This window comes from Sinohyriopsis cumingii, chromosome 9 (genome assembly GCF_028554795.1).
Source record: "Sinohyriopsis cumingii isolate HCF-2022 chromosome 9, ASM2855479v2, whole genome shotgun sequence".
In the NCBI taxonomy this organism is placed as follows: domain Eukaryota; kingdom Metazoa; phylum Mollusca; class Bivalvia; order Unionida; family Unionidae; genus Sinohyriopsis; species Sinohyriopsis cumingii.
The window spans coordinates 18,319,515-18,336,277 of record NC_142969.1 but is presented as its reverse complement, the minus strand read 5'-3'; the positions used below and the strand labels follow the sequence as shown (position 1 = coordinate 18,336,277).

Here is a 16,763-nt window from a genome sequence, read left to right as displayed (position 1 = left end):
ATGATGCATAGGAAAATGCAAATTCTGATGCTTTACTGTAAAGATAAATTCTGGATTTTTATTTATTATGTTTAGCAATATTATGGACTAATAGCATGGAAATGAAACATGCACCATATATAAGGTTCGACAAACGGAGTGAATCCGTGGAATAGCCTCCTCAGAAATATCTTGCAACAGTAGGCACCTACTGCCTTTCCAGTAAGAAACAACTCCCATACTATCTGCGCCATGCACTCATCATTAAGAACGGATGTTATGATGTAATATTGATATTAGTGGGTGGGAGACACTCCCACGTGTCAGCACGAATTACAATCTGCGTAGAATACGATTTAAAATTATATATCCTGTATGATAATGCTATTTATTCGTATTTATATTTTTTATTAGTATTATCAAACATCGACAGACAGCGAAGTTAAAGACAAAGCCCTTGAGATTTCATTAAATATAACCGAAATATGACATTGGTGTCATTATATTCTACTGGCCGTCATGTAGATATTAACAGTATGGCACACACTGGATAAGAGTGTTCGGGATTAATCAGCATTGTGGAATCAAACCATTTAAGGATCCAACAGGTGATTCTGCATTAGATGGAGTAAACTGGACAAACATATAAAAAACCTGACATTCTAACAAGTAGACACTTCATGAAATGTACAAGTGACAGTGGGATATATCAACTACTCTATTTAATGAACTCTTTGTTTTCCTAGGATTATGGAAAAAAGAAATTATCATAATCAGATGTACAATATCCAAACTTTTTATGAAAGCAATGTGAGGTTTTTGTTATTCTTTCTTTAGAGAACGGACGGTTCTGCCGTTCTGAGGGAATTTATACTTATTGGTGTAAAGGAGTGTGTGTGTTCGAAAACATTTATTTTTTCTGACCTTGTGTGGGTTGTGGTAATGAATAAGAATAATTGTCAGCGTATTCGCGTATAGCAAAAGACTATTAACTAAAACAGTTCTAAGTGATGAACAGAATTTATGGATTGTACTGCTAACTACAAGTGAGGATTAAACGTCTAACTGATCTACAGGACGTTCGTATAGGCTACCATGGACTAAACGTCTAAGTGATGAATAGGACGTAAATACTGTCTAAAAGATTTAAACTTCTAAATGATCAATAGGACGTAGCTGTTGGCTATATATTTTAAGTGTCCGAGTAATAGCGACTACTGACATTTAAAGTCTGCTATGAACAAGACGTTGCTATTGACTACTAGAGAATGCGCGTCTACGTGCTAAACATATACGTTGCCTACTGGGATAAAACAGTATTAGTGTTGAACGAAATGTATTGATTACTAAGATTAAAAGTCTAAGTGATGAAAGGACGTCACTAATGAATACAGAGGTCAACAGTCTAAATGATACACATGAGATATATAGTTCATACAGGATCGAAACATGTAAATGATGAACCGTACTGGATATATTGCCAACAGTAACGAAACGTCCTATGGATAAAGTGGTACATAAAGATAGAATACAAGAGAGGAATAGCACATAAATCATATTTGCCTGATAAAGGCGGACCAGTTGGAGCATTTGTCTTCTCTGTGCTAATTTCATTCAATCTGTTTACCGCTGGTTCTCTAGTAGACGTTCCCCCATTCAAATTCCTTTGATTAAAGAACACACAAAAAGAATAAACATAATATCATATTATATAGCAACGTTGTAAGATAAAACATTCACATCCTCTGGCCATAATAAAACTACAACTGGAGAAAGGATATTCTGGTATAGATAATGTGACACGTGGTATGTATATATGAAACAATAAATAGTTATGAGATATCATAAATTACACGTCATTCAGATTTAATAGAAAGTTACAAAGGACAAAAATGCAAATAGCATTTTTATCAAGTTTCACCATTTAAAACCTTTAGATCAACAATTTTCTGAAGTGATAAAAATTAAATATCATATGACGAATTAAAACACCAAATTTGATTCTAATCTCAAAATTAATGAACGAAAACCAAATGTGTTTTATCACAGTGTTACAGGTTTCCTTACTCACGAAGTGTTGTATAATGTAAAACATACAATTATAAAATTTAGACACCAAGAGTTTCCTTTCTTTGATATGCAATATTACCTATCATCCCACGAGTTCGGTAAACGTCTATTCAATGAAACAGATCTTAGTTGGAGTATCATGATTTTAGTTAGCTAACGTTTACGCAACGAAACAAATCTTAGTTTGAAGGTCATACCCTCTGTCATCTAAATGCCAGTTCAAGAAATCTTAGTTTTTCATACCTTTAGTACGCCAATTTAACGACACAAATCTTAGTGGGAGTGTTTTATTCAGGGAAACGGACATTAGTAGGATTACCATTCCCTTAGCTAACAAACCGTCTATACAATGAAACAAATATTATTGAGAATAACATGCCCTTATATAGCTAGGTTTCTATTCAACGAACGAAATATTAACTGGAGTATCATGCCCTAAGATCGCTATTCAATGAAACATATTTTAGTGTGTATATGCGTGTGTGTGCGTATCATACACTTAGGTAAGCCTCTATTCAAGGAAACATATATTCGTGGGAATATCATATCCTTAGTGATCTAAACGTCCCTTCAAGGAAAAGATTATTAGAGGGATATCATACCCTTAGTTCGCCAAACATCTGCTCCGAAAAAAAAAACCCGATTCTTAATGGGGGTATCATTCACTTAGTTAGCTAAAAGTCCATTCAAGGAAACAAATATGAATAGGAGCATCGTACTCTTAGTTCGCGAAACATCTATTGAACGAAACACTTACTAGTGAGAGGATCACACACTTATCTTAACGTCAAGTCAACGAAACAAATATTAGTGGAAATAATATACCCTTAGTTCGCTAAGCGTCTATTGAACGAAATAAATATTAGTAAAAATATCACACCTTTGTTTACAAAATATCTGTGCAGTCTATACAACACAGACATTTTAGTGGGGTGTCATACACCTAATTAGATAAACGCGTGTTCAAGAAAACAAGTATTAATAGGGCTATTGTACCCTTAGTTCGATAAAATCTATTCAACGAAACAAACATTAATGGGAGTACCATACGTTTAGTTCCTTAAGCGTCTCTTCAAAGTTTGAAACATTACACGTAGTATCGTGTCATTAATCTGACAAACGTATATGCAAAGAAACAAATAGTAATGGTAAGTATCATGTGCTGAGTTCGCTAAAAGTCTATTCAACGAAACAATCTTAACAGTTCTGTCATACAGTTTATTGGCAAATGTTTTATTCAATGAAACATATATTAGTGGGAGTATAGCATACCCTTAGTTCGCCTAATCAAACAATTGTAGTAGGATATGTTTCATGTAGAGCAATCGTTGAATAGTTTCCAACGTTTGGATTAATATTTCGCAGCAGGGAGCAGTTTTAAATTTGTTTAGAAACTAAGAAGACTGACTGGATAGCATGCGATAGAGAGCAGGCTTTGTACTGGTGTAAACAAAATATGTCCACTCATGAAGACGAATGTCAGAATTAACAGTAAATGTCTAATGTCGATACTAAAATGATGCCTTTAATCATTAGCTATGCTTGCCAGTTGAAACCTGTTTGTTGAGGATTTATGTGCATGTTGTCTGGCCCGCTTTCCATGCAATAATATCCAAATTAATGGAGCAATACAAATAATTAAATTTATTGACAATATAATAACATCGGTCTACCCATACCCGCTGGTGTTATCTTGGCCTCTTCGATCAGTCCTAGCTCGTCTCTTAATGACGAGAATAATAACGATAATTGACCCAATCAGCAGAAGACCAAGGGGTATGCCAGCCGCTAGGGCCGTTGTAAGGTAATATGGATCTGAAATGTGAATAATCGTATATATATATATATATATATATATATATATATATATATATATATATATATATATATATATATATATATATATATATATATATATATCGTGTTATAACATGAAGTTGCAGTTTCCTATCGATGATATAATTTATACAACATATAATTAGGAATACATATATTTCCATTGTAGTTTATATTGGATCTAGCTACACGAAGCAGTTGTTTGACAAAGGGAGTTAACTCTTCAAATCCATTCTAAATGTAAGTTTCTAAGTTTAAGTTTGGATAATAATATTCGCTAGGATATTTATTGTAAACGGCTTGATTACATTATAAATGATGTTAGGATGTAATACTTATTACAGTTTGTCACAGAATAAGGAAAGAAATAACTTGATTTCGCCATAGAACGATTCGATTTCAATTAAGTACATTTTAGTATAATTGAATTACACCTATTTGCAAGAGATTATATGAATCTTACCTTTATTGCATGAGACTGTATGTCTTGCTTTCATTACATGAGATTATATGAATCTTACCTTCATTACATGAGCATATATGAATCACATTTTTTGTTGTCCCATTTGTGAGTGTTTTCATAAAGTAATTTGATGAGTCGCGTAGTTAGCGCTTGAAAGAATCGCACTGTAGTTGTAGAGGTATACATATTTTTGTATTAATCCATTTCATAACCTTCCATCTTTCATCACATTGTGTTGTGTTGTCATTTAATCGAATCATCCATTCAAGTCAAATCCCGTTACACAGTCGATATAGTTGAGTTTAGTATTGACTAGAGCCCAATCTCGTATGCGGTAAACATGTCTCCATAATATATATATATAATCACGTTTACTTTGAAATGTTGAGCCCTAGTTTGAGATTTTAACAAATAATGTTGCACTGAAGGCGACCAAAATGTTCTGTCGTTATTTGAAGGTTAAATTCTGTTGATGTTCTAATTTCATCTTTCGATTTTATTTGAGCAACACATGAAACATTTTAGTTTTTTCTACATGGCAATGACGCCACATGGCTATATGCTTTTGCATCGCCGAATTGCCAGTAAATTGCGTGCATTGATTGAGACATGACATCGTATCATTTCAAAACCCAGTAGGTAATTTGACATCCAATTACTTTCATCTACTTTATATTAATCAGTTGAGAAAATGTTTCATCTGTAGATTAAGTTATGTATGATGGTTATCGTTTTTTAAGGTATCCAATACGAATACTCACATATTGAATAATATAATGTCTCCTTAAAACATATTTGCGAACTTAGATTTCGAGCTCTATTTTCCTACACAATTACTCTGATGTAACAGCAATGAAACACTGTTATGTGCTTATCGATTTACTATACGTCAGTCATGATAAAGTCTGATATCTGATTGTGAAACAATGCGAAACATAAAAATATTAAAGTTAACTGTGCACGGACATTGTAGTTTGGATTAGGGTTTTAAATTTACCAATGTTTTAACAACTTAAATATGGATGGTGAACGGATTGGAAACGTCTTTTCAAGTTTTAAGTTTAATGGATCCTTAATAAATTGATCATATTGAAAACGTATTTTGTTTTAACGATAATAAAGTATTTTTACCTTGAGGTGCTGGTGTAGATGTAATGCCTGGATCTATAAAATAATATTCAAAAACTTTCAGAGAATAATCTGCATTTACGTAAACTTACTCTTTTCGAAAAGCTGTACAGTGCTTTTATTTTAGAATTTGAATTGCTTATGTGAAAGGTGCATACCACAAAAATATATTCATGTTAAAGATATTTTCTGAAATTAAATACAAAGACTAGAATCTGGGCTGCCTATCAGAATGTCAAACTCCTGATGACTATCAAAGCAATGTGTTAACAATAAGTTAAAGAATATTGCTGTATAAATTGATCGCGTGTGCCTTAAACAGCGATTCAACAAATTAACTGATATTAAAAGGGTTAATTGTTTTATAATTTAATAAATAATAATTGTTACGTATAACAAAAGAGTCGATACTTGTAAATGTTTAATATATATGCATAGCACATCAAACTTCATCAATGTAACAAAGACAAATGATCATTTTAAAAACGACCGTACGACTTTAATTATAGCATAACACTATTTTTATTTATTTATCTGCGGCATTGTAATAAGCACTGCACGTGTCAGCAAATTTGGGTACATTCGCGGTATTTGATGGAAAGGAAACCACTTTAGTTTTAACGAGGGGATTACATTTCAACAATTGAAATATAGAAATATACAATTAAATGAGAAACTGATATTCCATGATATGAGATGTTAAACAAAATCTAAATATATCAGCTGAATATGTTTGAAGCTAACAGTGTTAAAAATATGTAAGATGTAATTAAGATATAGTTCAGTATAGAAATAATTACAAATTGTGCAGAATCAACCGGAAAAAACTCATCGCCCTCAGATAATTTGAATACGTATGATGTATCATACCTGAAATACATCGGTTGCTCTGATGTACAAAGCCAATGAGGCATGAACATTCATATCCTCCAATCGTATTATGACAACCTGTATTCGGCATTTCTCGACATAATTGCGGGTTACGTGTGCACTCATCAATGTCAAGGTCACATCTACCTTCCCATCCAGTTTTGCAGATGCATGTCCCATTTAGATGATCGCATGTTTGAGTCTCATTAGCTGCATTGTTGTGGACACACTTGCATTGATCTGTACACCCAGTGCCGTATGTGTTATTATCACACGCTGCAATTATTTAGGTGTATTGGTTAACATGATCGGCTGCAAATGTTGATAGTGTGCCAAGAGTTTAATCTAAACATGGACGATATATAACCGGAATTGGCATTATAAAACTCGTTGTATTTCTTTTCCTTTGATAAGTCATTTTGCAAAATATTTAGAGCAAATCGGCTAGGAAGAAATTAATTCCTTTCTTTTGTAAATAAGCTTAAAGGACAGTTCAGTAATTCCATGGCTTAGAACATCTATGTTTATAAACTTTACTACTATCGCGAGAACATATGATAGATGATTTAAAATCTCATTAGGATGTGAGAAGTAATACAATTGTACACTAAATTTAAATATGATTTTTTTCACGTGACCATATCAGATGATTTCCAGTTTAGAAATGTTGGCAGAAAGATAGTTTAAACTACATTATGCTTAGACTAGTCTTTCACTCAATGTGAACAATATTTCCAATGACTGCTGTATTCTTCAATGCTTACAATATGGAGACCGCTTATTGATTCTAAGAATGTTTCAATGTTGAAATCTGTTGCTATATACTATGATATAGGACCATTGCCATCCGAAAAATTGCCATCTTGACTCAGTATTTATTACTGTAAAGACATTACTGGAATATATATATATATATATATATATATATATATATATATATATATATATATATATATATATATATATATATATACACACACTACGATAAAAAATCTTACCAACACATGTAATATTATTTTCCATCAACCGATATCCATCCCAGCATTTACAAGTGTACCCTCCTATTCCTTCTATGCATATTTGATTACATCGTGCATTAGCAGTGCAGTCTTTAATGTCTGTTTGGATATAAATATATGAATGATAGAATTGAAAACAAGAAACATGCATTTAATTCCTAGAAAACAGACTGATATTCGGAACGGAATATACACAAGATCTTTGATTCAAAATATGCATGAGAATCAAAATTATACATGCAAAATAGTGTTTCTTTTTCACTTGTTTGAAACGCACTTTTTAAAGCAAACATTTTTTTCCGTACTAGATAGTATGACTTTGTCCGACAAATGCACATACGCACTTTGCGACACTAAATATTTCTCGATTTTTTCTAGCTGTATAACTAAATACTTTAATTGCTTAATATTTCTCTGTTACGAGTAATAAGGGTTCCGATGATTATACGGAATTAATTCACTTCCCTTATAAAATATTTTGTTACATCTGTAAAAATTAATTATATGTTTTTTTGATTATACAGTGTTGAAAGCGTAAAACATGGATTTACACGCAGTCATTCTGTTTTGTTTAAATGTTCCAGTGCTTTTGACAATATATACATTTTACAACAATGAAGTTATTGAACCTTTTATGAAAATCTTCCCAGTACCTAATGCAAGTAATGACTGTTTTTCATATGAAAAATGCAACAATTGTTTCCTCAAACGCATTGTTATACATTGCTTATATAGGGAACATTGCCGAAGTGTAAATAATACCACATACAAATCAGAGCGTATAAACCTAAAAACTAAAAGTTGTTTTAATGAAAATTTCCATATTAATATTTGACGTACCTCTATTGTTATTTCTGTTGTAAAAGGTGAATTATGTAAGCTTAAACGACTTGCATTTTATTTCAGGCTGACACGAACGGATGAGAGCCACTTAATTATGTTTTGTAATTACCAAACTATACTGCTTGCAAGCATACCAATGAATTAGTGATTTATGAGCAGATATTTAATGAAGTCTTTTTTATGTTAAGCCCAAAGTCTTGCCATATTTTTAAGATTTTGGCACTGTTCCTTCTGCGACAATTTGCGCTAATTGCATTTAATCTGGTTTAAATACATCGACTCTTGACGTACCTGCTTTAGATCATAATTTACTTAATTTTAAAATCAATTAAAATGAAATGAAATGCTTTACAAGACATCCTCATTGATCTTATAATAAATATATATTACCGACATTTTCAATAAAATCGTCGTTATTTTGTATGAGAGAAAGATAAGAAATAGACAAATAAGAATAAAAGGTTTAACTTTTACATCTCTCATTTTTAATGGTCAATATTATTTTCCGTTACGAAAAGAAAACAGGTCTACATTATATACCTCAACAATGACGATGTCAGTTATTTTGACACTGTGGTATTATATTATATTCTCATTCTTAAGCATTTCAATGTCTTATTAAAAATATAGAGTGAACAGTCATTATTTCTATAATATATTCAGACATGAATAGTTAAGGCAAAATATTAACTGATAAACAAAATAATATAAAATTGTTTCCTATAATCTATATAGTTCAACGCTAATAAAATAAAATAAACGTAAGTTGTTATTGCATCTTTGTTTGCTTTGTTTTTTAAAGATTGATTAATTCAAGCTCATGAAATGCTATTCTTTCACTGCAAAGAATATTTCAAAACTTTCAATGTGTCTTCCCTTTTCGGCGAAATGAAAAATAATGCAAGTATTCTTAGGCAAACACGAGAAGCATTCATATATGAATACTACTGCTCTAAGAGAAGAACATGAATACTTAATTCCGATTCTCAAATATATTTTACAAGGCACATGAAAAGGAAGATGATTACCGCGCCTCATCTTACCTATACAGCCCCCTTTTTCACTGTTCCACTCAAAGCCCTTGTTACATTGACACACGGCATTACCTCTGATGATGGCACACCGCGCCATTTTGTCTGCACATAATTTTGTTTCATTTTGAGGACACTCTGTTATAGCTGCCAATAATAATAATAATAATAATAATAATAATAATAATAATATGAATATGAATATTGGAAAAAGTAACGGTAAGTCACGTTATTGACTACAAGGTCCAGAATAGAAGGTACGTTTTACAACTGTAAAGATATATAATTCCAGAAAGACAAATTTTACCATGAATCAACAATCACATCCTGTCAAGATGAATAATATGGCTAAGTGAAATGGAATTCAAAATACACAGATGCACAGCATTAACTGATAATAAGGACACGTATTAAATGTTACGTTGAAAGATTTAGGAAAACGGGGAAGCATGCACGCGAAAAGTGACCAGGGCGTTCGCAATTAATGTACGCAAGGAAATCGGCAACTGAATATTATGTTATATAAAGTACAATAAGGAATTTATTTTTCATATTGAAGATAAATGAGCATGACCTGCTATGTTTGTTCAAGAATATATTCACATCTCTCAAAGGTTCTGTCTTACGTTTGCAATTCGTTGTGTTGTCCACGTCTACCTTAAACCCAGTGTGGCATGAGCAACGATAACTTCCTTGCAGATTATCGCAAATATGCTGGCAAGCATTAGGCCTTTCACATTCATTGACATCTGTAAAACGATATTCATAATTTGTTACTCTCTTACCTATGAACTTATTTCAATGTTCGTTAGATTAAACCAAAGTATTAACGAGTTAGCAATGTGGACGAATCAGTCCTGTTAAATCTGAAACTAACCTTTAAAAGGTATCGAAGAACGTTGATTATATGTAATATTTAGGAACAACCTAAAAGACGTGTTGAAAGCCAGATAAAACCCTATCTATGCAAATACATGTCCCTATGAAATGCTTTCTGGTGTTAAGATAGCGTGCATACCAAAGAACCATACTGAAAATTTTACTTGCAAGTTAAAAAAAAAAAAATCGACCCCCCACAAGAAAAAAAGAAGCATAAAAAGGAGAAAGTATGAAAGAAACAAAATGTACAAGCTAATCAAAGGATAAATTGCATGCAATATCTTACCTTTGCATCTTGTTTCCTGCAAAATAAACCCCTCGTTGCAAGAGCACGCATATGATCCATCCGTATTGTTGCAGTTTTGGTCACAATTATTCAGCATTGAATCCTCACATTCATTTACATCTGATGTAATAGAAACATTCAATTCAGTTACAACTAGGGAAACGTGAAGATAATTCTAACATTATTCTGGATATGCTATTAATATTACAGAGGTAAACCATATGCAGTCATATTTACACTTTACTTTTCATGTTGTTGTTGATTTCATGTTGAACACCTGTCAGTCAGTTTCGAAACTCATTGATAGGACCGAAGGAATATGCATACTAAGAATGTTAATATATCACTGTAAAAAATAATAACGTACTTAATATTATAATGATGTCAAATTGTCTATGTACCACAACATTATAACGAAATGATGTATTCACCTGAAGAGCAAGCATAAAGATGATGCAAAAGCGCTCGAAGGAATAAAGCATGGATATTTTTCTGATCTTTATATCTATCTATCTATCTATCTATCTATCTATCTATCTATCTATCTATATATATATATATATATATATATATATATATATATATATATATATATATATATATATATATATATATATATATATATATATATATATATATATATATATATATATATATATATATATATATATTTTACATTCGTCGCTCTATCTATAGTGACAGTGTTAATATAAATTAGTTTTGAGCTTTGCATTTGATTAAATGTTGTTTTACCCGTGCATTCGACGCTACTGTTACTTTTCCTAGTATATCCATTCTCACAAATACATATGTAGGATCCCGCAGTGTTAATACATATCTGATGTTTGCCTGAACATAGACTACTGTTCAAAAGACATTCATTGACGTCGGTTGCACAGCTGGGTTCTTTCCATCCGGGTTTACATATGCACCCTTGAAGCTTATCACATTTGCTTGATCCTATGCCACAATTGCACGTTTTGTTACAGTTTTTACCGTAGTGAAACTCATCACAATCTGAAATGAAAATAGTTATTAATTGCAAGATATACTCCTAAATATGCTAATAAAACTCGGCACTGTCTTGAATATTACATACATCCTAAACGGTGTTTTCAAATGTTCAGCAGCTATTAATGAAAGCCTAACTTGGTCATGTATTAAAACAATGTGGCCTGCATCAGCTTCTGAAGGGGTTTTCTGTGAAACGTTAGAGCATCTATAAAAATATTTGACGTCGAAATAAAGCAAAACAAGTTTGTGAATAGAAATGGTTAAAATTTGATCAAAATCACGATTGATTAATTTAGAAAGGTCTTACAAAGTATACTTTAGTTGTGTGTTTCGATTTCTTAATATTTCCGTGTCTGTTACTCCCAGCCATTACCAGATTTACAATCAGTGGATATAATTTATGTCAAAATGTCTGTCTAAAAGAAGGTTAAATGAGTCACAATAGACATTTGAAAGAGTTGTATTGCATGAGTCTACTTGACTTTTAGTTTGCATACGTTTCATAATATAAAGGACACATTTCATACAAACCGCGTTTCCGAAGGTAGTTATTGGTTTATTTCATTAATATATTTTTTTTAGTAGCTACTGGATTTATGAAGTACAGCTTACTGGTTAGTGATATTATTAAATACCGCTTTACCTCTACATGTGACTCTGTCGTTGTCCAGCCGGTATCCGTCATTGCAAGAACAGGTAAAACTGCCATTCATGTTGAAACAATTGCCTGGCTGACTGCATGAGGTATTCTTCTCACATTCATTTATATCTTTCACAATAAAAGACGCAAATATTTCACATTGTTATGTCTATTCATATGTTATAATTTATAAACCTTATATATAGGAATATATGTGAATTAGATTCTCAGTTTTGTACGTTGACCTTTACATTACATAATTACAATCCTATTCCGTTCATGTAAAACAAGATTTCCTTGCATCCATTAACAGTATCATAATTGTAACGATGTATATTTTAGAATTGCTTAAAATCCCTGTCGAATGAAATTTTCCAAATGAAATAGATGTCAGAAAAGACAGTTATGGTACTAAATATTATAGGCTTGAGAACTACACATTATTACGGGAATTGCAATTTTAGCACCTAGGAACACCGCCGCGTACATACATACATACATGCATGCATACATACATACATACATGAATGCATACATACATACATACATACATGCATGCATACATGCAAACATGCATGCATACATACATACGTTCATGGCATTTGTCTCAAAAAGGAAATATCCAAGCATCAACATATTGAATATTGGTCATTAACAGGGAAACCAAAATGACATTAACACAAGATCTTCATTTGTTTTGAAAGAAATGTGAAGAAAGTTAACAATTTCTACTTGATATCATCCTGCACCTTTTTGAAGGGACCCACACACATTTTCGGAAATATTGGTGAAGGAATTCACGCTGACACCTCAATCACCTTGTTATCTTGCAAACTAAGATAGATGCATGGTGACAGCATTGTCAGTCTTTATCCCACCTGATGCTAATACGATTCAGTCAACAATATAATGCTGGATGAACGTATGTATGCAAGATGCAGATATGGAAAACTCATCTTTGTACAGAGACACTGGCCCACTGTTATCATTGTTTTAGGGTTCTTTGCCTGTGCTACTGACAGGACCCGTCTAAGGAGTTTAGGTCATTTCATGACTTCTCTTTTGTCAGTGTCACATGGAAATACCTAGTGGATTTTGCATTATGAGACGCGTAGACACATAACAATATTTGCAATGCATATATATATATATATATATATATATATATATATATATATATATATATATATATATATATATATATATATATATATATATATATATATATATATATAAACGAACACGGACCTACTCGATCGTATAATTCTGACCCGTCGTAGTTTTCAAGGAATTGTATAAATACCTGTATTTATTGACTACAGGTACTTGGGTTTCGTTTTATGTGTACAACAATACCGGGCGGTTATTTGTGTATATTGAACAATATTTGTAAACAGTGAGTTCGTTTTATCCTATGCCGTACGTGCGAAGTGAATTCGATGGTAAACACCGAAATACGCCAAGCGCACAAACGATCTAGGGCTACATCGTCTGTGTATACATACCTCACCGTAGGTCAAACTCATTATATTACTAACCGTCTTGTCAGTGAGCAGTCTACTTGAAGACTTGAAAATCTTCAGTTGCAGAGGTATGTGAGTTATTTATTAATTTGTTATATATATCATAGGTTATACCTATTGTACTAACACGTTTGTTGTAATGTTGTGCTGATAATGTAAGCTGTATAGTTTACCTTATATAATGTCATTACGTGTTATCGCCCGTGTGATTCTTGGTGCACGGTGTTAGATTTATTTTCAGGTGATTGCTCTGACCATGGTGATATTCCTTACATATAAAACAAGACATCACTACATTCATTGACCATGGCAGCTGTACAGCTGATCCATGATGATCAGATCTGATCGTGGCAGCTGTGGAGCTGACCATGGTGGTCAGGGTTGACAACGTGCCAGCTGTAGAGCTGACCATAGAAGTTGTCGGTGACGACTGTGGTGCTAGCCATAGCATCTGTGGAGCTGACGATGGCGTTGGCGACTCATCTGGTTGAACGACGGCCGTGCAGCTGATAGAACAGTGCGTTGTTGGTTGAGTAGCAGGCTGATAGCTTGATTGACCAAGAAAATGTATGGTGATCGGTGATTATTTGTTATGTCGACTGCTTGACGGACGTTTTACTGGTAGCCAAGTACGCTAGTGACGGAGTGTTTTGTATACTCCATACATATAATCATTAATCCATGGGTTAATTTTGGTTTTTGTTATACCCATTGTTTTAGGACTGTAAAGACAGTTTGTATGACATCTGTTCCATCGTTTAATTATTTTAATATCTGCGTAAAGTACCCAATTTTTCACTATTTGAGCGATTACTTCATTTAATTCTATAAGTAAAGTAAATCATTTTTACTATTTGAGTAAAACAAATCATTCTTCTCGTCGTGTGAAATTACTGTGAATCACTAACCTAGGTCTTTGTACAATGTAAGGTCATTTACTTGTTTTCACATTTATGTTACACTATTAGGTTCGTACGGATTCTATTCTGTTATAAATCCGAAACCCAACCCGGTTATCTTGTTACAATAGTTACACGATCAAATGTTGTTATTATGTATAACTTAGATTATATAAATGCATCATGTAAATGGTCTAAATGACCAACTAATACTGCTGCTCGAGATACGTGAAGAGTTTTAAATAAAGTATTGCGATGTATATTTTTCATAATAATTCTAAATGTATCATTTTATATAACGGATTACCGTAGCCTATTCAATAATACAAAGTATATCATGTATATAACAAACATGAATGATATATTATTGTTAACATCACAATTTGAATCTTTCCAATTAACTATGAAATTACAAGTCTATGCTGACATGTTGACCTCACGACGCTTCTTTATTCATGTAAGAGAGATGATTTTAAAAAATGAATTGTGAACAAAGGATAAATCTGTGAAATTCTAAGGTTTACATAAAACTTATATTAATTTCTCAAAGTGTTACTGCTCACAAAACATAAAATACACTTACCGTTTATATAACATACATGAATATATGAACTTGGACTGCTCACAAAATATAAGTTAATTGATAATTGTTCTCCTTTCTATACCGCAAGTGAAACATTGACGAAGGTTCTAAAGGAACATCACTATTACTCTTCCGAAGAAGAAATTAGTGACATGTCCTATAGTCACACACACACACACACACACATATATATATATATATATATATATATATATATATATATATATATATATATATATATATATATATATATATATATATATATATATATATATATATATATATATATATATATAATTGAGAGTCAAGTACATGCCAGATCCGTGCATGAATTGAAGATTTGCCCTTTAACCGGGAAAAACAAAATTTTTGATATGACTGTACGAAGTAGGTTTGTTAAATTTAATTATCTTGTATCATTTTTAAACCAGAGGTATAATTTTCTGTAAATTTATTTAATCACGTTGTTACTCGATTAAGACACTATTACTATTATGAAACAAGGCATAGTTGCCAAATAGCAGCATTATTAATATCGGACTGTAAGTGCACTCCTTAAATATTTTAAATCATCACATTGACCACACTTTTGCGAGCGAGCAAGCGCTCACTGGAATGTACAATTATAAAATATCTGATGTGACACATTTTATATCTAGCTTGGTGTGTTGACTATCTCACCAGCAAAATATTATAGGCATGTCTAAATCGTAAAAACCTTAGCATTTCACATACTGAATCGTCATAGATAAATAAAAGAATCATTAATATTAATAGTAGCAGAAGTCTTCGTATAAGGTTTATAGTATTATAGTTATTGTTTGGTAATAAATGTGTGCAGATAAAAATAATGGCGATGTGTAAAAGCCCATACTTATCCGAACAAACTATATTTAATTCACTGAGTGTCTCAACTGGCTCGTTAATATTTACATCTATCAAGATATGAATATACATAATCTGAATGACAGGAGGTCCAACATTTCGTAATGGTAGTTACTATATAAAGTGCAGTGGAAAATTTGAAAGCTGATATCAGTAAAAATTTTAAAAGTCTTAGATATGATTCATATGTTTTTCTGCATGTAAAACTCTTGTTGAAGAAAGTATCTTCACGGTCATAAGAGTTTAAGACAATTTCGCTCCTCCACCTAGTTTAGGTTTTCAAACGAATCAACGGAACAGAAATAAAAACTGAAAATTTGAATGAGGTAGCATCTGGTATGTTTCTGAATTTCAATTAGAGGCCTTTTACAATGTACAGATATTTCATACTGTGTCCAGTAATGATATATCAAAAAATGTAATTTAATTATGTATCGTTATATGTTCGTACATCAGGATGCAGAATATACTTCGTGGCGTCAGTATTGGTATAATTATACTAGTTTTACTGAGTACGTTTACATATTTGCCCATATCGTACTACAAATATAGAACAAATGTAGTGAAACTGTGTACCTCTGCATGTTTTCCCATCAGTATCTAGAAAATACCCCTGTTGACAAACGCATGTTGGCTTCCCATTTTCTACCAAGCAAATTTGACTGCAGTTGACATTGCCCACCTTAGCACATACGTCAGCCTCTGCAACAAGAATATAATGAACTTACATTAGTATTATAGTAAAATTGAAACATAGTAAAATTGAAACATACTCTATTAGTTTTTCAGTTTGGATGATAACCCGTCTCAAACAA

The 16,763-nt window shown here is 32.2% G+C and overlaps 1 protein-coding gene across 2 annotated transcripts in view; it reads right to left on the bottom strand.

Moving 5' to 3' along the window:
• Nucleotides 1-16,763, bottom strand: part of LOC149791330 (uncharacterized) — a 187,140-nt gene that overhangs the window by 5,843 nt on the left and 164,534 nt on the right. For both annotated transcript variants that reach the window (XM_089969860.1, XM_089969859.1), the window contains exons 51-61: nt 16,525-16,650; nt 12,062-12,187; nt 11,158-11,421; nt 10,405-10,524; nt 9,866-9,988; nt 9,252-9,386; nt 7,345-7,464; nt 6,347-6,622; nt 5,480-5,512; nt 3,729-3,864; nt 1,543-1,643 (exon numbers count right to left, since the gene is read on the bottom strand). In XM_089969860.1, coding sequence (XP_089825986.1) covers nt 1,543-1,643; nt 3,729-3,864; nt 5,480-5,512; nt 6,347-6,622; nt 7,345-7,464; nt 9,252-9,386; nt 9,866-9,988; nt 10,405-10,524; nt 11,158-11,421; nt 12,062-12,187; nt 16,525-16,650 — 1,560 coding nt within the window. The remainder of the gene's footprint in view (nt 1-1,542; nt 1,644-3,728; nt 3,865-5,479; nt 5,513-6,346; nt 6,623-7,344; nt 7,465-9,251; nt 9,387-9,865; nt 9,989-10,404; nt 10,525-11,157; nt 11,422-12,061; nt 12,188-16,524; nt 16,651-16,763) is intronic.